The 23,863-nt window shown below is 41.1% G+C and overlaps 2 protein-coding genes across 5 annotated transcripts in view; one reads left to right on the forward strand and one right to left on the reverse strand.

Annotated features, from left to right (window-relative positions):
• Nucleotides 1–1,752: 1,752 nt before the first annotated feature.
• LOC111650568 (adenylate cyclase type 8) lies at nucleotides 1,753–12,094 on the reverse strand. The gene is made up of 20 exons (XM_023400470.2): nucleotides 11,887–12,094; nucleotides 10,328–11,071; nucleotides 9,472–9,621; nucleotides 9,145–9,275; nucleotides 8,801–8,912; nucleotides 8,570–8,697; nucleotides 8,286–8,444; nucleotides 7,938–8,172; nucleotides 7,657–7,827; nucleotides 7,406–7,506; nucleotides 6,531–6,732; nucleotides 5,964–6,056; nucleotides 5,529–5,689; nucleotides 5,300–5,381; nucleotides 4,955–5,113; nucleotides 4,590–4,736; nucleotides 4,226–4,318; nucleotides 3,988–4,102; nucleotides 3,639–3,841; nucleotides 1,753–2,716 (listed from the first exon to the last, which is right to left on the reverse strand). Exons 1-20 carry the CDS (start codon nucleotides 12,040–12,042, stop codon nucleotides 2,489–2,491), a joined length of 3,570 nt encoding a protein of 1,189 aa, XP_023256238.1. The 5' UTR covers nucleotides 12,043–12,094; the 3' UTR covers nucleotides 1,753–2,488.
• Nucleotides 12,095–17,812: 5,718 nt separating this feature from the next.
• Nucleotides 17,813–23,863, forward strand: part of LOC111650569 (protein EFR3 homolog B) — a 30,699-nt gene continuing 24,648 nt past the window's right edge. Inside the window, exons 1-2 of one of the 4 annotated variants that reach the window (XM_023400473.2) lie at nucleotides 17,813–17,984; nucleotides 18,428–18,566. In XM_023400473.2, coding sequence (XP_023256241.1) covers nucleotides 18,560–18,566 — 7 coding nt within the window. In that variant the 5' untranslated portion in view covers nucleotides 17,813–17,984; nucleotides 18,428–18,559. Of the gene's footprint in view, nucleotides 17,985–18,427; nucleotides 18,567–19,564; nucleotides 19,692–21,630; nucleotides 21,931–22,118; nucleotides 22,199–23,863 lie in introns of those variants that run through there. The other 3 variants (XM_023400472.2, XM_023400474.2, XM_087172383.1) reach the window with 3 other exon arrangements.

Here is a 23,863-nt window from a genome sequence, read left to right on the forward strand (position 1 = left end):
TCTTTCCTTTTTTGAGCCAAGTCCAATAATTCTTTATGTTACCTTTTCAGATGTATGACCTCAGTATTTCTAGAACTCTGTCTAGGTCCTGGAGGTGGAAACAAATTCACAGTCTATCTACGTATCAAGTTCTTTAAAGCTGGCTTACTGTATAAGGACTATTAGACACCAGACAAGTTGATTTGTGCAGTGTTTGTGTTTATGTCTGTATATTCCTCTAAAACCTATAAAAAACTAAAGCATAGTAACATAATATAAATGCCCAAGACAAACCAATTTTTCAACTATAGAGTGAGACATCTTTCATACTAGACGATCAGTGAGCTGACCGTAGAACACCCGCGCTACTTGCAGCCAGAAATAATCGAGTTAAGAAAACTCGTCTCATAAGGAGAGGAAAATCAGTTTATGGTAAAAAAAAAAAAAAAAAAAAGGAAACAACAACAAAACCCCATATCCTCCCTCATAATAAATATGTTTTTTCTGTCAAAACCTGACCCCCCGTGTGTCCATCAAAGAAAAAAAAACATTTCACACTTGACCTTTTTTTAATCTGTGTATTTCTAGGCTACATATATTTCCTCAGGTACTGGCTGGATATGTTCATTAAAGCAAACACCCCTGACACATGGCTGTGCCTCTATTGCCTCATTCATCTAAAGTGTGAAGAGACCATGCAGGCTCCAGGCCACAGGGCTGATCTGCTTGACTGTTCTTGATGCAGTGAAAATCATCCTGCTGTTCTGTTGGTGCAGCTGGAAACTTTGTTTACCTGACACCTGTTTTAGCAGAGGCACTAACAGGTAAAGAACCTACGCCCTTACTTTACATCAAAGACACCAAAAAGACAGAGGACTTGCCCAGCTACAATTAAGAATAATATAATACAACATCATGGTGACAGAACCAGTCACTGGTGTTATCATTATTATACATGTGGTCTGTTCCCTGTTCATGAACAAAAAAGGGTGAGTCGGTTCAACACTAATAAATCACAAAGCATCAGAACGAAGCATATGCACAATTAAAATGAAATAAAACAGTTTTATGGTTGTTACTGGTTTTATTAGCAGAAATTGTTTGCTATTAAATGTTTTTGTATAAAATATTAAAAATAAACATAATATACCTAAGAAAAATAAATAACAAAATGTTACAATTTGACTGTTACAGAATAGATTTCCAGAATGACCGAACTTTAAGAAAACACAGCCTTTTTTTAAAGGCCCAGTCCAGTATATTACATACATTGATAAAGACTTTTGGTTACTTTTATTTACATTTTGAAGGGTTCATGAATTTTCAACCATACCCTTTAGGTTTACTTACATTTTAAAAAGTTTGATATTACCAGTAACTGAGTAAGTCCTCTGGAAATCCCATAGAGGAATTCAATGTTTACTTTTAAAACAAAAAGAAACTCAATTCAGATTCATGTGGTTTTCATATGACAGCATCAATATGATTCAGGCCTACAGTAAAAAAATATTATACCATCCTGCAAAAGTGACCTGAGTAGTGTTTTTGGCATTATGGTAACTACGATGGAAACATAACTGTAGCAAAGTAACTGAAGTGAGGGTAATCACAGTGTACCAAGGCAAAACTGAATTGGCTATGGTGTGATTTGTCATGTTCAGATGTTCAGATCTCAGAAATCCAGAGCAATATTGACAGTGGCATGAAAACTGATGAAAAATACCTTCTCAGCGGAAGTTATGGAAAGAAATGACAGAAAATGGAGGTACAATATTAAACTTAACTGCATTACTGTCTGTTTATTGAAATCAAGTCCTTCTGAAAGAGATATTTAGAAATTTTTTGGACAACAGAGAAATAATGCACAAACTCACAACATGAACTGTATTGGAAAATTGTAACAATGATGCATGATAAGAGAGTAAAACACTAGTTAGTATTGTATAGGCCATTGGTAGTCTATGAAAGGTTGAGGTGGTTGTTTTGAGGTATTCTTCGTTTTGGCGTAGAGGTCAGAGGACTTGCTGGAGTATCATAACAGCAAAAAAAAAAGAAAAAAAAAAAAAAGACATGTTGGCCTTTGTTAGCTTTGTAGAAAATGAACTTAAAAACTGAAAACAGTGCTCACAATGTGTAGATATGGCAATAAAAAACAGAAAGCGATGCTCTCAAGATACAAGACTTACTGTAAGAGAAGCTGGTAGTACAGTCAGAACACACCACTCTATTGGTCAATGATTAAATCTCAGCTTCAGGACTCCAGGCGTTTGGATGAGTTCCAATATGTGTGGATTAAGCACAATACTGTCCAAAACCTTTATCATATCTTTTTGAGATGACAGGAAAGCTGAGGAGGACACAGTTGTGGGGGGGGGGGGACTGGATCCTATGACCAGTGTGCAGCTAATTTTGTTATGGCAAGGTATGAAATAAGAGAAGTGTAAAAAGTGTAAACCAGTAGAAACAATATGGCTGGACTGTGTCCTCGTCTACCTGCAGTCATCTGACCCTAACAGTCCCCTCCGCATTGCAGGGTGCAGGGAGTCAGGCTGAACCCCCCGTTGGTCTCCCTCATCTTTTCCTTGTGTCTGGCCTGGACGAGACCAAACACCACTCCTGCCAGTGTCAGGCGTCCTGCTGTCCGCCCCCTCATGCGGCCATCTGTTGCAGTGTTGTTCGTCTTACTGCGCATGGTGCTGATGAAATACGTGCGTACTTTCCCCTGATGCTCGCTCACCTGCAATGACAACAGTAGTCGCACACCGAACAGAAATGCAAATCAGGCAGCATGTTGGCTTTTACTTGATCTGTCTGTTGTCTCCCTTCACCAGTAGGTGCCCTTCTTATTTAAGTTGTTCCCTAATGCTAAGTGGGGTTTATTTCTACACTTGTGCTAATGAGTAATTGCCTTTACTTGTGTCAAGGCCTATTTTAAGCTGTCCACTCCTGATCCCCAGCACAGGTGTTTTCACCTTATCTGACTGATCAGACCTTCTCTCAGGCTGAAGTTATAGTAGGTGGAGCTTTAATTTATGGAGTTGACTTTTCCCAACAGAAATTTTGACATGTCAAGGAATTTGGAGGGCAGGGCATAAATTACAGACACTCAAAATAAAATGCTAGTGGGTAAAAATAGGGCACTATCATGAGTAGTAATTTGTGACCCAGCCATTGTCATCAAACAACGCTCTACAGTGTGTTATTGTCAGCTGTTGCTGAATTGGTGACCATCACTTGGTCACTTCTTTTCGTTTTGCATCGTGTTCGTGGTCTGCACGTGCCAAAGTAGTTGAGAAAAATATCAGGAGACACCTGTGTGTTTTAAACTGAACATGTTAGTGTTAAATCAAAAAGGCTGGCATGCAAGTGATTGAAATTAAGTGCTGCCACAGCTGGACAACTGTCAGCAAGAATTCCCAACAAGAAAAAGGATGCACTAATGAAAAAGGTAACATTTGCTCCACTATCACAACATATGACCCACATTAATTTTAGGACCTTAAATGAACCGTACTAGGCTTGACTTAACGTCGCACCTCTCCAGCAAAATAAATCCATTCCTCATTTTGCTGTAATACTGTGAATGGTAGTTAAGTGTATAATATAATCATCACTAGCAGCAGGAAGTACAGAAGCAGTCGCCATTTTCTGCTACTCACCCCTTTGACAAATATTTCTCCACGTAGCTCCAGGACAAAGCCCCATTCTGCCAGGATCCTGCGCGTGGCCTCAGGTACCTGGATGCGTCCGCTAACACCTGTGCTGTCCATGCGGCTGGCCAGGTTCACCGTTGACCCCCAGATGTCATACTGCGGCTTGGTGGCACCGATCACACCTGCGACCACCGGCCCATGGGCAATGCCTGTTTGAGTCCAACAAAGAAAATAATTTACCTTAGACAAAAGGATTAGAAAGTACTGGGTGTATGATACTAGGTGTCTTTGAGAATGGCGCATGATCGGCAATAGTTTGTTTATGTGAGTGTGTGTGTGCCAGTCAGCCACTTACCCACACGCAGCTGAAAGTTTTTGGCAGTGTGCCTATTAATCTCTTTCAAGGTCTCCTGCATTGCCAACGCAAACAAAACCAGCTCACTCAGGTGGTTCCATTCATCCATGGACACCTGAGAGAGAGAATGATATAGATAGTTAGACGGAGAGAGAGGTGGGTAAAGCTGCTGTCAGTGACGGAGGGGCAAAATGTAGCCAAAACAAAAATAATGCTTATGTATAAGAAGATCTCCCACATCTCTGTCTGGAGCTAAGCCAGAGGCGGCCATGTAGCAGCTCCCGATGGTCTTGATCTTCTCCACGTAGTGGAAGTACGACTCCTCCAACAACTTGTAAGAAGAAACAGATAAAGATTAAGAAATGAATGATGAGATGCAATCCCAAGACCTGGATTGAACGACACCTTCTCTTATTTTTATCATCTGAAGAGGAAGGTAAATACTGTTTCAAATGCTCTGAGTGAGTACCAGAATATATACTGTACACCTATACCGTTTTTACAAATGACCCATTACCCTACAATATAGTGAAATATATGGTTAAATAAATAATCTGAACATATTGTACAAGTCACAGTTTCATTTTCAGTCCTTTACTCACCTCATCGAAGCCAGCAATGATCTCGTTCAGCAGTCGGAGGCAGTCCACTCCTTCGTGTTTGATCTCTTTCTGCTCAAAGTACTCATTGAACCCAGCGATGGAGGCAAACATAACACCCACTTCATCATAGGACTGGGAGTACAGCTCCTGAAATGAAAATTGTGTCATACATAGTTGATGTGTCATACATAGTTGATGGGTCTCTTTGTTTGGCTGATATATAAAAATTTTTTTTCAGAAAAACACTTAGTTATCAGGGTCAGAGGTCAGCTGTTGGTCCCAAAAGGCAAGTGACTAAAGTATAGGAAGAGTCATGTGAACTCATTGTCAGAGTCACAGGTCGATTTCTGGGGTGTTTTCGGTACCTCGTCATTCTTGCTCCGGTCCAGGAAATGTCGCGCTACGTGCACAGGCAGGATGTTGTGCAGCAAACACTCGTTGTGTTCCTGCAACTCTCTCATGTCCTCCACTTCCTGTTGGGCCTGCAGACGCCACAGGAAGTCCAGCCTGGCAGTGGCCTCCCACTGGAGAACAAAGGGCAGATTCAGCATCAATCAGAGATCACCTGCCTTTATGCGACACACTCCTTTACCCATCTGCTGAGACAACAGTTATGACTGACTGAAACTGATAGCCAAACTTAAATTTAAAAGTTTACGAGCAAACCAAGCTAAACGGCAGCAGGCTTGAGACAGAGAGTTTAACAATACCTGTCGTCCATTGTAGAAGACAGCAACAATGAACATCATCATGAGAAGGATGGAGATTCCTTTCCTCCTGACATAGTGAGACCTGCACAGAGGTTAATGAAGGGAGGTGGAAAATGTAGACTAATAGAGATTATGTAAAATAAAAAGGGAAAATGTGACTAAAGAGATGTTCAGCACAACAGCAGAGCAGTAGGAAAAGATATTTAGTATACAGGTGTTTTGCACTGACCTGTGCAGCATGTCATGTCGTGCGAGTGCGAGGAAGGCCAGGTGGATGAGGTAGGAGTATACAGCCACCGCCAGCAGCAAGACCGCCAACTTGAGCAGAGAGTTTAGACGCAGGAACACGGCACAGGTCACCATGGCGATCACACCACTCAACACAAAAATCTGAAGATACAGTGGAGTAAAGAAGAAGTTAGAGCGAGTGAAGATGGGGACATTTTAATGACATCACTTTCTTGAAGTTAAAAAAAAAAAAAAGAAGAAGCAGACTGGATGAGGTAACTTTTGGTCAAGAAAATGTGACAACATATTATTTAGTATGAAATTAAATGTTTGTGATATGTTTTTGTGAAATTAGGATGAACAAACAGGAAATCATGTAAAATCTCTTCAGGTAATATGTTGTAAAGTTAAAAACATAGACTACTCTTGTCCTTACCTCAGGGTAGGTGCAGACAGTGAGAGGACGAGAGGCTGTGCCGGTTCTGTCCATCATGTCAGCCTCTACTGTGTTTGTGAGAATACACCATACCTGCACCAAGGCACACAGCACATCAAATATAAATCACATAAAACCTCAAGCAAGCTAAGAAAAGGCTGAAAGACGGAGTATCAGCTGGTGTTTCTGTTAATGGCCAGAGCACCTCTACTGCTCTAGGTTGGGCTTCTCTACTCTGTCAGTTACATATTTGGACTGGTGTTCTTGAAAAAAGTTTGCTTGTCATCTGAGGTGTTCTGTAAGTGTCAGCAGGGAGGTGCAACTCTCTCCTTCATACATATGCATTAGAAGGGATCATGTAAATTAGGGGAGGACACATGGTTAAGTGTGATTGACTGCTCTTTCATCTGAATTTAATGTTCATACAGTTTGTGAAAATCTCTTCTGGTGCAGGGCACACATGAATGCACAGCAGTATAAGAAGGAAAGAAAAATGTGGCAGGGAAAAGACAATTTAATAAACCTTTTTATGTATGTAAATCTGGCCCTGCGTTGTTTTTCTCTCACCATGTCAGTAGAGGCCAAGCCAAAGTTGATGATGATGGCAGTGAGGGTAAGGATGTTGCGGGCACTGTTGTTTTCATGCATCCAGCAGCAGAAGTGTTGCAGTGCTGGAGGAGTCCACTTGAACTCTTCAGCCAGGGCCAACAGCAGCAGCAGCATGTAGGCGAGGAGGAAGACTGAAAACTGGAGGATGGCTGGGAACAACCTGCAGAGAAAGAACAAGGGAAGAGGACAAGAGGAAATAATAAGGGTGCGAGTAAAGGCGAAAAAATGTGAATCAGAGGTAGAGTTGGGAACCAAGAGAGAGACTGTGATGCATGTCATTCTTGAATTTACCAGCAGATGGCACCGAAGGGAAAATAAAATCAAATGCTAGCAGTTCAGTAAATTGTAGTATGATCAAACAGCATGCATTTGAAAGCTGATACATTCAGTACGATGACTGACAACATTTGTTATTGTTCAGTTTCTTTATATACAGATTCTCTAGGAGTTTTTGATCGACAATTTATCATTTCTTAAGGTTGCAACCCATTACGTTCCTGCTATCCACTGAAGTCAAAGATGACATTATTTTGAGATTTTGTCACTTGTTGGTATTCAGGGAAAATGTCAGCAACCAACCAGGCAATATCAATGTGAAAATATCATTGACCTTTAATATGTCAACTAAGAATTTACGTTTAAACAAACGGGATATATGAACCCTTCATTTATGTTTTACATTTATTCATTTGGCAGATGCTTTAACTCAGAGCAACCTACAAGGGAGGGACAACACTAAAGCTTCATTCAGGCTTGATAAACCCCTATGCAACTAAACTAAATGCAGCGCTTACAGTGTGAACTTTGACTGGATAGCATTGGTGTTTTCCTACCTGGGTGCAGAGATGAGGGCCTGGGCAGCCATGAGAAAGAGGAGCATGATGAAGGAACAGACCAAGTTGGAGTTGAACATTTCGTCTCTCATCTGGGAGAACTGAACCAACCAAAAGAGAGCAAAGAAACATCTGCATCATTTCAGGTACTGGTACATAAACATCCCTTTTTGTTCATAAAGCACATGACTTCCTTAACCTAACCTTTCCCCTTACCAACACCTTCCTAGCCTGCCCCTATAGCTGCGTACCTTGTCCTCAATGTGTGTGTCCTTGAACACCAGGGTCAGTGGCGTGATGTGCTCCTTGTGCATTCGCTCACTGCTTCGAACCTCTATAGCATGTTTGATGCGTTTGTTGATCTCTTTGGAGGTGGACTGCCAGATGTTGGGAAGCGAACCGTTTGTAAAGGAGGCCAGGATCTAGAGCACAAAGAAAGCATATGAACATTGTCAGATTGATTGGATACATTGGATTTGGATCAAAACCTTAAGACCATGAACCCAATAATATTTTGTATCCCTACACCTACACTGTTCATGTCAGTGACGTTCCCGAAAAGTATCTCAGGGTTCCAAGTTCGATTTGTTTTCTGAACTTTGGGGGGCTCAGTGTGGTCAACATTGTTCCTTTCCTCCTGAGGGCAGATGAGGAAAGTGTCGATGCTGTGTCTCCTTAGAAACTCGTTCCTGTCACGGCCATGACCATCCTCTGTCTTGTAGGTGCCCTGTAAACTGTCCAGAGTCGCCCTCGAGATGTGGATGCGGCTGGAGGAAAGAAAGGAGAGGCAGAATAAATTATTGGTGCTGTACAACGAAATGCTCTCCAATCACAACATGAGAAAATTAATTACTCGGCAGGTACCAGCAGAGACACTAACCCTGGTATTCCCCCGGCCTCCAGCATGTTGGCGATGCCCACGTCCCAGGACCAGACGTCAAACTGCCATTTCTGCAGCCCGAGCACCCCACATAAGACGGATCCTGTGTGGATCCCGATCCTCATGTCCAGGTCAAAGTTTAACTGCTTCCGTACACACCTGGTGTTGGTGAGAAGTCAAGTGACCATGCAATAGAAATATTGTTTGAATGTCTCTTTCTGTGTCAACTTTGACAGTTCTAGTCAGAAATTAGTGGGGTGGGACTCCAGTGAGTTAAAACTCACCGTATAGTGTTGATCATAGCCAGGCCCATCTCAACGCAGTGACGGGCATGGGCTCGCTGTGGCTCAGGGACCCCTGACACACAGTAGTAACAGTCTCCCAGTAACTTTATTCGCAGGCAGTGGTGCTCCTTTCATGAGAGAATATACCAGGGAAATTAGAAGGAGGGTGTCAAAAATGTATTATCCGCTATGTAAAAATATGTAAAAATAAAGAAGTACTCAGGGTTTAACCTCTGCCAGTCGATCAAAGCGTCCAAAGAGCTTATTAAGGGTTCGAACCAGATCCTGTGACGACAAGTTCATGGACAGCAGAGTGAAACCCTTGATGTCTGCAAAAAGGATGCTGCAGAGAGGAGAGACAGAGAAAGAACTGTGAAATAAAGAATTATACTGCATGTCACATTCAAATTGTTCTCGAGTTTCCAGTCAACACATGCACAACTAATTGTAAATCAATGAATTTTCAATTTGAAAAAGGCAACACCTATGATAAACTTTTTTTCTTAAAATCCTCTAATATAACATAATATATATATAAGCCTGGTAAATACTATTATGTGTGTGTAAGTGTGTACCTGACGTCTTTGTACTGGTGGATATAGATCTTGTGAAACTCCTGAGGATTGAGTTCATCTTCCAAAGAGCTCATGTCAGCAATCATCTCCAAGGCAACAAAGCGAGGCAGGATCGACAGCACCAGACGCTCCTGTGTGCCGACATTATCCCAAAGTGACGTGAATGGTTTAACCAGCAGAATGCCTATTTACACAAACTTCACGAGACAATTTGAGAGGCATTTATCCTTCCATCTACAAAGGGACAGCAGTCTACAGTGGTCATAATACAGTATCTCTCTATATCTCCAAGTCTAACCTATAGCACAATGTCAGCCCTCATACTACCTGTCTCTGGTTCTCTTGCTCTAGTTTTAGGCGACCCTCAATACAGCGTCGTGTCTCCAGGAACACCTGTCTCTGAACGTGGTCTGTCAGGTAGTGGATGAACAAGCCAGCTGTGTTCATACCCAGGTACAGCAGCCCTTTGGCAAACACCTGCATCCAAGGGAAAATATACATTTACTCACTTTATTTAACTGGGAACATGTGAGCTAAAAGCATATGATTAGAAATAGGGAGTGGGTTCTGCTTTTATACAACTAGGGTGGCATCAAAGGGAAATGTTGCATGTATAGTAGGCCTGTGCACAATATGTGGACATAAGAGGTAAAGCATTTGAAGTTAAGATTATTTCTACAGAGGAATATCACATACAATGTCTCAGTGGGCTTTTACAGTTTATAAACCAACATAAACTCTCTAAGTCCAATAATGGGTTTGAAGTAATGCCAGTAGCAAATCCAATTCATGTATAAACCATGTCTTGATCTGTAGAATCAGCAGGTTCATTTCAAAACAGTGATTGGAAATGGGAAATGCACAGCAGAAGCAGAACTAGGCAAAGAAAAAAGGGGATTTTACATCTTCAGCCAGTATTTTACACAATTTTAAACACTGTGCTATGCAGGCAAATTACTTTATCTGGAAGAGGAATGTAACTCATTTTAGTGGAATCTTAATGTGTGATGAAAAATGTATAGTATGGTTTTACACATGAGTAATATCTTTAAGGACTTTATCCAATAAAGCAGCATTTTTAGTTTGATATTGAGTAATAAAAAGAAATTTCAGACATAACCTTTTGTAATATTGCTCTAGGGTGAGAATGTTATTAAGGTTTAATATATCAGCATTTCCTGACCTTTTTCAAAAGCACTGCATCATTGTAGTAGCGCAATATCTCCACCAGAAGGTGCAGTACTGAGGTTAGGGAGCCGGCGCACATGGCCCACAGCAGAGGTAACGGCAGCAGCGTGTATGTGGCGAACAATGTGAACAAAACGTACCATGACGGGTCCTTTTCTAGTCCATATACCAGTCCTCCCAACACCTGCGTGGTCTGTGACAGCCAGCTAGCTAGGCCAGCATAGTGGAGCCACCGCGGGGACATGGAGTCTTTGCAGGTTAACACCACTAGGCACAATGCTATGGCTAAGACCATGAAAACGCCCGTCAGGCAGCCACGCACAGTGTCCGTGACTGTTTCTGGGGCCAGTGCAAGGTACAGAACCAACACATGTAGCTTGGCCACAGCATCGATTACATTTGTGATAGCTAAAGAGTTGCGTCTTTGGTGAGAGGAGTGTTGCTGGTAGAGTTTCTCCAGGTCACAAGACCTAAAGGTGTGACCCAGGGTGGGTATGTAGACACCACGAATAGTGTGACCCCAGTGCACAAAGAAATCTGCATCGCTGGCATAGTCATTAAAAGAACCTCCAATGCTGCTGCGTGTGCTGGTGGAACTGCGGGCCTGGGTAGGTTGGACTCTGAATGTGGAGGAGCGGCGTTTCGTGACCCCTCGTGAGGCCTTGTTGCGGATTTGTCTGTTGATCTCCTCCATGTAGGTGTCCGTCACAAAGATTTTGCGTGCTGGTTCCACACCAACCTGTCATAATGCAACAGAAAAATAGATGTGTTTACTGTAAAAGACACTGTTAGTGTTCTTTGCTAGGAATGGTATGATGCCAAACATCCATACTATTCACTTAAAAAGTGACCACTTTAATGGTACAGTAATGACTTTATGATGGAAAGCAAACGTATATGTGGTAAACAGTTCTTCATAATCATCATTGACTTGTGTTTTTGGACACTGATCTAAGACCCTTTAAAGGGTTGCTTCACCAGAATTACAAAAATCATACATTGTTTTCTCACTTCCCCAAGTTTGACCCATGCAGATAGTTTTAGTTTTACTGATATTTATACCTATTTATCTGTTTGATTTTGGACACCACCATTTTGCAGTTGAAGCGAATAGAATTTCAATTGTGGTGGTCACAGCATTAACAAATTTTATTTGCAAATGTGTGAAAACCAAAATCCCAAACTATCTGTAAGCTACCCTGGAAGTGACAAATTACTTTTTTTGTTATTTGTGTCTAGTGACCCTTTACTTTCAGGTTACATCTAATTACCACATTTCATTACTGCATGGATAGTCTAGACTGCTTTAGCCCAATAACTAATGTTCATGCTGTCCATGCAGTCATACCAATCATGAGTTTCAGTTTAGCAAAATTTTCCTAGGTTTGTGTAGCATGAGTCACAGGTTCAGTGGATACCATGTCTGTTTTAGTACATATCGTCCTTATAATCTTGTACAGGAATATGTACAAAACAATAGAAAACAAAACAGCACAAACAACAGTTCCATCTGGATGCAACAAATCCACTGATGTCTGTGGGATGGCCAGTCACCTGGGCGCTGAGCTCCTGCTGGATCATGATGTGTTTTACAGCATTCTGCCATAGCATCTTTTTCCGTCGCAGCCCAGGGGACAGAGTCGCAGTCAGGCAGGGCGGCTCACGTAGCTCCATAGGGGAGACCTGTGTCGTCTCAGCAAAGGTCACCATAGTGACGACCTCAGCTGATCCTAGATGCTTGTCCCAGATTAGGAGGAGGCGGCTGCCTACAGTGCAGGAAGTGAAAGAGCAGAAAAAGGTAGTGGTGTCAGTGAAATTTAGATCTGAAAAGGGTGCTTTTAATGACATACAGAATCTTAAATTAGCTTGACCTCTCATATCTGCTTGATCTCCTTAAACTTTATATTCCATCCCATACTCTTCACCCTCAGAATACAGGGTTCCTGTCTGTCTTCAGAGCCTTTTCCTATCAGGTCCCCTTCCTCTGGAACAACCTTCCTGCTGACATCAGGTGATATAACTCTGTTGAGGCCTTCAAATCCAAACTTAAAACTCATCTTTACGCCTTAACTTTCAGCTGGCACCTCATTCTTTTATTATTTCAGGCTGTGTATCTGTTACCATTCTGCCACCAAAGGGTCGGCCTCAGTCTCAGTATCAGTAAAACCAGTAAAAAATCTGTAAAACCCAATATAAAAAGTAGGTTATAGTGTATGTTGTTCTGTTGACATGATTATTGTAAACTTCTTCTCTTTTGTACTGCTCTCTCTCTCTCTCTCTCTCTCTCTCTCTTTCTTTCAACCCAACCAGTCGAGGCAGATGGCTGCCCATCATGTGCCTGCCTCTGATCAGGTTCTTGTCACTGTCGCCAAGTGCTTTATGTTTTATACATTGGACCAGCATATGAGTCCAAATAAATATGGTTACACCTTCCAAGAAAACTGTATCTCTTAAGCTTACAATCTTTTAAAAATGGTGATGTATGTGCACAGAGCTGACAATGCTACACACATTCAGCATGTTGAAAAGAGCCACTTGCTAGGCTTCACGTGTTGGCACAGTGTGTGTGAGAAGAAAGGAAGCTTTTCAACGAATTATCTGGTGGCCAGATTTAGTCCTGAGCTGGTTAATGCCTAGAGTTAAACTCCTCCAGGTCCTTCTGGCTCTAGATGCTTCAGTCCCACCCACTCACTCAGTCCACTGTCAGCTGTCTGATTCTCATCAAGATCGTGTATCCACACAGCACAGACTGAATATGATAGAACGATTCATATTAAAAGATTCTGCGCTTTTAATTAGACCGGCCACTATGGCAGATGAAAAATATTTATCCTGTGAGTTTATGGTATATTATGGCAACATCCGTATTGACTTTTTAATCACACAGCGAGCATTAGTTTCTCTGCTGTGGAAGGATCACTTGTTATTCAACTGTGCCAGGCTTGCTACCAGTTATAACACTCAAAAATAGAATACAGACTTATTTATTGCATTTTAATACAAGCATACCATATGTACTTACTGTGTGAAAAAAAGAAAATAAATTGAAGATATAAAACTGACCTGTATTGTTTTACATATTGTGTACCCACTCCTCATGTCCAGCTTTTGCCATAGGACATATTCAACCAGTTCGTCATACTCCATTTTTGCTGATTCTGTTGCACAGGAATTATTCATGAATCTGAAAATGACGCTATAATCCATAAATGGGAAAATGAAAGTAGTAGTCCCCGCTGTTAAGCAGAATCCAAAACTGATGAGGAGAAGGTCCAGCCAAGGTGTGTGGAGTCCTTCTGGCAGGGTTGTAGGCCACCACCTGGACTGTTTTGAAATGAAGACAACAACTGCCACAAATCAGACCTGCAGGAGTGAGGAGTGCAAAGAGGATTAGTTAGTCAGCAGCCACTCTCACTGACCTGCAAAGCTGAGGTCATTGGCGCCAAGTTAAATGCAGTGCTCTCACCCTCTGGCCAAGTCAACCAAACCTTTTAAAAGCAGGGTTGACACTTGAATTAAATAGCATTATGAGCAGTCTCTTTTCATATGCTCTCTCTTTCATCCAATATACATTTTCTTTTTTTCATTCACTCTAATCCCATTCTATTGTCATTATAAAAATAAATACAGAAGAAGTGCTTGCTCTGCATGGCCTTCATGCTCCTGGTTATGTGAGTGTTTATCTGCAATTAGGGACACAGGGGTGACAAGTTTCTTTCAGGCTGTGTACACCGAAAAATGTTACCTAAAAGGCCTACAAATCCAGGCTGCCTGTGAGAGCACAGAAGCTGAATCCTCCCCCACCTGGTAACAGCACCCTGAGGTGATTCAACAGCAAACAGACCCCAGTGAAATTGCCTTTACTTTGAGTCCCGTGATTCTAAGATGGCTTACAGGGCTATTACACATCTATCTGACCAACAATAACTGTTGATTCCTTCCTGAAAAATAAATGCATTTTTTTATGTTTTACTGTGTTTCATACAACTGGAAGATACTGTGTGAGCTTTTGGATTCAGAACCACAAGTGGCATTTTAATCTGATGAAGGCAACTTAAATTATTGCACCTGAGGGATAGGTTCACTGATTTTCAATTCAAATGTTATTTTCCATAAATTCAAACACATGCATAACACAACTATAGTCCAATGGGGCAATCATTTCTCTCTATGTTCTAGCAATAAAAAGAGGGTCACAAACTAGGCTTTCAGTTTTCTTTTACTAATATTACTTCACTGAGCTGCAGAAGAAAACATTTAATACATACACACTCAGTCTAAAAAAAATTTCAATGCAGCAACTTTTTTTCCCTTCTCTGTGAAGAAAATTTGTCAAGGCTAGACATTTTTACGTGAAGACAGCCTGAAAGATCCAGTGACTGGCTGACTGATTAATTGACTGAAAGGTTAGCATAGATCTATAGGTTCTTCTTATTCACTTGAAAACAGTGATACAGCGATACAATTCTTTGTATCCATATTGTGTCTTTATTTTGTGTGGTTGTATTAGGAATGTCAGGCTGGTTAATGTTATGCAAAGCAAAGGCTATTCTATAAGCAGTTTACATAAGTGCCCTGATAAGTTAGAAGCTTTGTTAAATATTATTGTATTGTAATTTATTAGCATGATGTGCCATACAATTGTCTTGACATTTGCTGGCACACTGAGATGCCTGTTATTCTAACTTAAATTATTCATCACAATATGAGCTTTTTGTTAAGAATTTGCACATTAATAGATAATACATTTTTATTTGCTGTTTTAAACATGAAATATGCACAACATCAAGATGAATTGTACAGTGCATCAACAGGTTAAAGTAACAGGAGAAGGAATTACACAGACCAACACAAAAACAGCAAGAACAACAGGTGTAGTGAAGCAGACCTCAGAATTGATGATTACTTATTGGGTTGACAGCATGAGCAGGCCTGTGGTACCTATGGTTGTAAGCTGGTTAAAGTTTTTGAGTCTTGCTTTGCTAATTGTGTCCAGGCAACGCACAAAGCCCCTTAGACTGATCTAATGAGTTCCCATCTGTCCCATCGACTGCATAGCTCAGACCTTTCTTGCTGATGACTGGACGTCTAAAAATAGCCGCCAGGTCTAAGGCAATTAGTTCTACTATAACTGCTACCACATCAGCATAGCTCACTGGCACTTGTCAAGCATGCAACAAAGCTCCTTTGAATATGTTTAATCAGCTGTCACTGTTACTAGTGACAATAAAGGAGAATAAATAAATCAGGAAGAGAATTACATGAGTGTTCATTAATCTGTAATTTTATTTAGTGACTAAATTTGGAGTGCCTGTGAACTTGTGTCCACCTGAAGGAAGAGTTGGGATGGTTTAGTCCACTCAGGGCAAAACCCCAGGAGCTAATTAGTATTAAGGTTAACTGCTTTGGCTGTCTACTAATCAGCTGATTCTCATATGTACTTGAGCCAAATCAGCAACAAAACTGACCCTACAGCCTACATGCTTGCCAAACATTTCACTTGTGCCGGACACAGAGATCCATTTGTCGGTCTGTGTGTATCACAAATGCTCTGTGTAAGCATTGGTGTGTGGCGTAAGACTATAGTTGGACTGTGAGTGCACACTGGCTTTTGTTGGCTGTTGCACAAAGTTCTTCAAAGTGACAACATGTACAGGTCACTTTGGGTAAAGTAGAAAAAAAGACAAAGAAGTAGAAAAAGTAGAAACAGTTTTGAAACACTTTCATCATGTCACTCTGCTATTTCTCACCAACGAAAACAATATGTTGCATCAAAAAAAGTACAAATTTTCAACTAACCATTGAAAGACTATAAGATATTGGACTTCTGTGTACAGTCCCTCCATATGGCCATATAGCAGATTGATTGCAGTACTTGGCCAAAAGGTCCTTTCTCTCCTGCAGCAATAAATGCTTCTTTTGAAGGTGCAAACTGGCTTTAATATTATGACATCTTCAATATAGTATCTCAATAGGATTTTGACAGTGCTCTTAGCCTGACTGTCAAGAAATATTAATACCAATCACATCACACAGAGACCCTGGCTTGGGGGCTCCGGGCTCTGTAGACCTGAGCCCAGTTGGCCTGTTCAGTAAACCATCCATGAAACGACCCTTACTTGGCAGCCTTCATGAGGTTCACATTTCTACGCTTGCACTATATACAGCTACTTGCGGTTCCAAGTTTATATTGAGATGACAAGATGAGCTTTATCTTAGGCATCATTAGCTCAGCATAGCTCTCCTACTGTAGGTGGTGCTATCCCATTCAAAAAGGGTCACACACTGTCTTCTGAACAGTTACAGACATGCTGGCAGCATTAGACACTGGAGGACAACAATACTGCAACATAAAAGACTAATGGGGGTCACGGTTTAGTGGGGTTAAGAGACCCTGGGAAGTAAATGCCTTAGTGTGCAAAGTGATCCACTGAGAAGCACAAAGTTTAGTCTTCAAAAAAGGTGGTAGGTAATGTGACACATCATGTCCACCAATTATGATGTACTGTCCTTCAAAATGCTCAGATTTAGGTTATGTTAAATTTACAATGAAACAGTTTTGAGGGAAGATAATAATCTCTAGAATTTACAGACTTTATGTCTTAAGAAAAAATTTAAGTTATATTCCTTCTGACTCACTGCTGTCACCAGCTGGAAAAAAGGATGCCCCTTCCTCATCTATAGAACTATACAGTCTACAGAGTGCATATTTGTTTTTATTGTGGATACCCTCTATTGTGGCCTAATAATCATAGTGAATTGGTATTTAGTTTTAGGTATCAATTTTCATTCATTCTGGAATCACTGAACAAACTGGAGATGCTGGTAGAGGTCTGCATAGTTATCTCTGTTTCCCTTTCTGCAAAAATAGGACATAGGAACTGGGTTTATATGAATTGAGAGGAAATTGCAGTCTTTCAATAAATCAGATTTTGCATCTGCTGATTAATGGGAAAGCATGTCTTCAAGTGGAGTTAGACAGGGAGTGGAAAAGTGGTGATGTTACTCCTGTGAAAGCAATATAATATATAATAATATAACAATTAACAATGCTTTGGAAACATCATTATGAAATGGAAATTGGTGGCTAATGTATATCACATAAATGTACATATTACTATCAATGTTTTTCAGACTTTCACAACCACAATTGCTGTATTTCAGCTCAGCTGTAATGAGGTGAGTACCTACTTAAGAGTTACAGAACCCACATGGTATCATAGCAACATTAAAAAAATACATTATCATAATTCACTCTACTCGCTGTAATATTACAACATTTAATTTGTCAAACATCTTACCTACCAGTTACGTTTATCTGATATTTTGTTTATCTATTCAATATTTATCAAGTAAACAAAATGTAAAGACAGAAAACCAGCACTGACGGTGTGTGTGTGTGTGTGTGCGTGCGTGCGTGCGTGCGTGCGTGTGTGTGCTTGTCTGGTCTGGTCTGTATGCGTTCAAACATGACTAAAGCTAACTGTCCAGTAAGCTGTCATACATTTACAGCTAGCCAGTAACAGCTGGGAGGTGGAGGAATTGTAACTAAATGTGTGGTGTCCTGGTATAGCTGAAGTTTAGTAAAGGTGGCCGAGGTTCACTGCCCGTATGCCAGACATTTTAAGGATTTTAATTTTGTTCATTTCATGGTAAGTAAAGGGTGCTGACAGTGATTATCGTTGTTCAGATAAGCGTAGCCAGGAGCTAAGCAAGTCAAGCAGTTAGCTACCGATAGAACATTAGTAGCATAGACGAATGATAGCTTAACGCCACGATGTCTACATTTCAATAATATCGGTTAGCCTAGTGTAATTTGGTCAAGCGTAAGTTTAAGTCTAAACCTCGTCGAAATCAAGAAAAACTCTTTATCATGAGAGAACAAAGTTATATGAAAACCTGTGACGGTTAGCATTGCTAATTTACTGACAGCTGTGATAATGTGATAAGATGATAAATATAAACATTCGCTTGTCACTGGCCTGACAAACATTAACGTTGGTATTTTCCCAATTGTGAAAGGTTCAAACATGTTCCATAGTAATAGCAATACTTGTTAGCACAACAGCTAACTTGGGCATACTAACTTCCACAGGCCAAAGACAATCCAGCGGTTTTCCTGATTTTCGAAGCGCCAGTGGAAACTCAGTTCTGGGCCAAAGTGCCGCCCATCTCCCTGCCACTGTGAGCCTGGAAGAGCAACGCCGCCTTGTGACTAGCATCCAACATGACAGGTGAGTAACACCCAACTATCATACACCTTCTGCAGCACTGCTTGTTGACGTAATAATAACCCCCCCAAAAGTTGAATGTGGGGCAGTGTAGAAAACTTGCTCAGCTGAATGCAGTATAGCTAGTTATATGAACTGCCTAATCAAAGCCACAATTAATCAGTGCTGACGGAAATTATTTTGTGAGAGAAACTTTGCATGAGTGTCCCAGGTGTGTATGTACAGTACATGTATGTCATGTGTCTGTTGTGCAGCCAAGTGTGTGAATTTGCAAATAAATCACTCACCAGACATTTTGCCAGTGCTGGTATCCACTGATGGCTACATTCCTTGAACCTCAAGCCCACTGACTGAATTGCTGTCCCACGGTTCCCCTCTTTCCCTGCTTCTCTCCACCCTCCTATCTGTGTCTCCCTGTGTCTCTCGCCCAGAGAGAGACTTCTGGTGGATAGTGAGGCCCATTGTGTCAGTGAGATGTTTATTAATGAGAGAGGCGCACACAGAGAGCAGAGCTGCTATTGAAAGACTAATCGCTAATCTCTTTCATTAATACGGTCAACCTGCCGATGTTCTAACGAAATTACTAAGAAGCCTCAAGACAGGGACATACAAGTTGGTTTTCAGCAGGGACTCCTAGTGAATTTGTGAGTTTGTTCTGGTATCAACTTTACACAGAAGTTTGAGCTGGCTGTTCCGTTGAAGCTTCACTGAGGACGAGTGTATGCATATGTGTGCATGTGTGTATTGTTTTATTGCATTGAAGCTGGGCAGTTGCGGGTGCATGTGAGTACAGTTTTGCATTTAGCTCATCTGTCAAGCAGTTATGTTACTGAAGGTGGTTGGTTTTGTGAGTATTGATAGATAAGGGCTTTTTTTTAAAGAATTACAGCTGAATGATTAGAGATTTTTAGTCTTTAGCTTGCAGTGTTGCATGTCCATTTTTGGCTTTGGTTAGGAGTTTTTTGTGCCTGTGAAAGGAGTAGTGTGTCTCTGAGTGTGTGTGTGTGTGTGCCTGTGAGCTGTTGTGTGTTTGTTTGCCTGCCATGCCCTTGCCTGCGCCTGATGTCCCGGCCTCTCAGAGGCTGGCACTGGACTGTCGTACCCTTCTGGACCATCGCGTTGGCAAGGGTAAGTGATAACACCAGCTCCTCTGTTCTCTCTCTGGCTTCTCTGTTTCTAAGTCATAAGAACAGAGGATTTTCAAAAGTTGCTTTCCTACATATGGTTCCATGATATCTGACACAAATTTGTAATGCTGCAAATGGAAACTACTATTTGGGTTCTGATATGCTGTGAACTGCCTCCTGTCTTGTTTTAAGTTGGAGCTGACTGACCTTATTTAATAGTTTGTTGAGGATACTTGCACTGGACCATTGGAGTAGACAACCATTGAAAGAAACACTGGCTGTGTTCGGTATTTAGCACAGGTTGCTGTTGATCAGTCTAATTAAAGGGAAGTCTCGTTTATTTTTAGTCTGGGTCATATTTAATTGCTTTCAGCCTTAATCTTGACTGATTCATAAAATCTTACATTGATAAAATGTTCTCTGTGGCATATAGTGTGGCTCTACAGGGAATGCTGGCATGCAAGAACAAGGAAAACAAAGATTGATTTTGCATGATACCAATTATTTAAGCAAAGATACCCTGTAATTCAACCCAAGTGAAAAAAAACAAAACAAATTAACAGTAAGTGTAAAGATAAATTTCTCCTGACCAAGTTTCTGGTCAGTAGTATCTTAACTATGAGCCTGATCCAAGCTGCATTAAAATGCAGTAGACGATAGTGTCATTTCCCATAAATGGGAAAGTGGTCTCAGACTTTTGGACCCCACTGTATGTCTGAAGCTGTTTTTATTAGTCGCCCAAGTGAGAAGAATTCATCACCATCTTTAATTCACTGAAGCAGTCCTGATGTAGGTGTAACCCACTCTCTTCTTGTTGAGTCATTAACAACTGAAAACTTCTGGTAATTGCGAAATCAAGCTTTATTAAGGCTCTTAGTTTATGCTGGTACTATCGTGAATGTTTCCAATAAGACGATTGTTATGCTGATGGTCAAAATTCATGCCATATTGTTGATAAACTAAAATTAACTAAAAAGGTTGAGGAGACATAAAATCCATTTAAAGCACTTGGGGGTTTCTGGTGTTATTGCAAATGCATGCATTACAGCCAATTATATGAACATCATACCAGGTTTTATCTTTGTCATTGTTATGGCTGTTGGATAATGTAGATAACTGCATTAATTGATTTGACAGTTCTGCGGTTGGTGCATTCATTGTTGTATAGGTGAGAAGTACTGCCATCCGAGACGTGAGCCAGCTGCTTGGCTGTTTATAGAAAAAATTAAACCTGTAAGAAAGTGAGTAGACACTGACTTACTTGAAAAGGATAGTATTTCACAGTTTGTAGTCGTACAGCTTTTTAAAAAAATGCAACCACCAGTAAACAGGTTTATATAATCACACATTTCTGCAATTTTTTGGTAACTGATTAAAAACTGAATAATGAATAAAAACTGGTGTATTTGTGGTTTCTACCTGCCACTGTGGCTGATGGGTTAAAAGTTTATTTGTAATCCTGACAAAATGAAGAAAGAACAAGAGCCAGACATTTTGATTGCAGCCTAGAAAATGGATGGAAATGTAGCAGAAAGTTGCATAAGCATAGAAGGAAAAACTGAAAGTAAGTAAAACAGGAGGCATAGGAAGATTAATGATAGAGAGGAGGGAAAAAGAGTGATGCTGACAGGGGGTGGAGAGAGGGAGAAAGGAGATTGCGTGGGTGGGAGGTCTTCTCCCTTTCTATCCCTCTAGTGCACATTTCTCTCTTATTCTCTTTTCCCTCCTCTTTCAGTTTCTTTTTCTGCAACTGAGAGAAATGATTAGAAGTGAGGTGGGCGTGTTTGTATGTGCGCCTGCATGTGAAATCTGCACTACCCCCTTGAGAAGGAGCGCTGTTGCAAGACAAACAGGAAAATCCAAGGTCATCACGGCACGCGTCTCTCTGACGTTGCCTTTCAGCCCCCTTTTGTGCGCGCGTGTATACGCCTGTGTGTGTTTGTGTGTCTGTGTCTGTGTGTGTGTGTGTGTGTGTGTGTGTGTGTGTGTGTGTGTGTGTGTGTCTGTGTCTGCTCGGCAGGGAGAGTGTGTGTAATTCATTGCATCGAGCCAGGCTCTGCACCAATCACGGTGCGCATTCATATGCCTTTGAGCTCCAAGCACACGTGCAGGCATTTATCCCAGAGTGAGCAGTGTGTGTGTGCCTCTTGGCACAACAGTGTGTCTGTAAGAGCGACCGAAGCTGCATTAAGGAAATAGGCTTCTGCAGTGAGAAACTCCAACATCACGATTGATGTACGGTAAGAATAGTCCTCCGTTCTGTATTTGGGTGGTTGATCTTGGCTGTGCAAGCATGTGAGTAATGTGAAGCATCCAGCGTTCAGCCAGTTTTCCTACATTCTACAAACATGCTTCCTCCTAGCTTTCTTATGATAGACTGCAGTGTAACCTCTCCTAAAAGCACACTATGGGAACTTGGTCTCGTATGAGGATACTAAAATACAGTATTAGCTTATTTATTTATTTTCAGCTTACAAGGAGACAACGCTTTCAAGATGTTTATTTTCAGTAATTCACGATTTTTACTCCCATTATTTTTTTCTGTTATATTTGAAGTGGTAATGTTTGGTTCTCTGCACTTATAGCATAGTCAGCTAACTGTTGTTGTCTGTGTGATATGTTGTTGAGCTTACAGTATAGATGTTTCATTTTCTTGCTAATTTTCTTTCTTGCTTTATAGAAAAGCGGCATGTGTGCTGTTAAAAGTTAACGCTTGGGACACTCTTCTGTCAGATCATCAGATTATCTGCTTGGTGAAATGCTATCGCTTACTGTCGCTCTAGTGTTACTGGGACATGTTGATATATGGTTCATTGATTAGCGCTAATTAAAAATGTAGGCAGCTTTGCTTTGAGTTTGCAGACTATTGATGGACAAAGGCTTTGGTTCGTTGGCTAATGAATTGCCAACACAGACACTGCACACTGGAAGATCAAGCTCAGTTTGGCATTACTGTGCGCTGCACTGTTGCGCTACTGTATGGAAATGGGGCTCTGGGCTTGAGACCCTCATAGCCCAGTTTCAGTGCCTGTTTGACTGTGATTCATAGTGTGTCGGATTGGTCTTGTGTCACAAGGATTTGTTGGCAGCTGGCTCTATACATCAGAGTGCTATACACCAGCCATGTTTGCTGCCAGCCAAACTGGATCGAATGTATGCTTTGAATTTTTGACTCAGTATACATGGATTGATGGTTGAAAAAAAATCCATATCCTGTACATATGGCTCTGCAAAGTATGTGCACAATGTGTATGCATGACAATAGCCCCAAAGATATGTTCTAGGAGGATAAGGCACATCGTGACAGAGAGAAGGGGGGTAAAAATGACAACTATTCACATTTCTCCCTAATACTATCAGCCTCTTCTCCATGATGCTTACCTTCCCTCCTCATCTGCTGTACAGCTCTCCCAAACTCACTGAGCGACAGCTTGTGTGCATATTAGTTGGCTGTTGAATCAGCCTCACTCATTATTTGTTATTTGCTTACACTCTCCTCACCTCTTGTCTTGTACTCTCTGTGTGTTTATAGATTCTGTTGTGTGCTTGCATTTCACCATGTGAATTCACTGTTTAAAGATGTTTTGTCCCTCCTTGTTTGCTGATGTAAAAATAGCATGACTTGGTCTGTCTCCCCCCTCCTTCTTATGTAATAACGCCCCTGAAGGGCAACATGCTTTGTAACCATTGTGAGAAGTGTCATGTATTTTGCACAGGTATACGTATGCAGCCTATAACAGATTACTGCACGATTACAAAAAGTGTATGCTGTTTGCTTGAGTATGTTTGTCTGTGTGCTTTTGAATGTGGCCTGTAAAACCAGTGCATGACCCCAGTTGGAGGTGAGGTCTGAACGTGTATTGACAGTTGCGTCTCCCCATTTCTCTGTCTGTCTCTGTCTGTCACACACACACACACACACATACAGACAAAATATGTTTAATACTCTTGCAGGGCATCAGGACTATATTTACGCCGTCTTGTCAGCCACGTGACTTTGGGTACAACAGAGCAACTTTGGGACAGCAGATGCAGATATGACCCTACAAGATGTGATGGACTACTTGTCTTACTCCTACCTTCTGTGTGTGTGTGTGTGTGTGTGTGTGTGTGTGTGTGTGTGTGTGTGTGTGTGTGTGTGTGTGTGTGTAATTCGTTTAACTATTGTAGTCT

Source organism: Seriola lalandi, unplaced genomic scaffold, assembly GCF_002814215.2.
Source record: "Seriola lalandi dorsalis isolate HSWRI2012SDOR001 ecotype SW California unplaced genomic scaffold, Sedor1 jcf7180002052504, whole genome shotgun sequence".
In the NCBI taxonomy this organism is placed as follows: domain Eukaryota; kingdom Metazoa; phylum Chordata; class Actinopteri; order Carangiformes; family Carangidae; genus Seriola; species Seriola lalandi.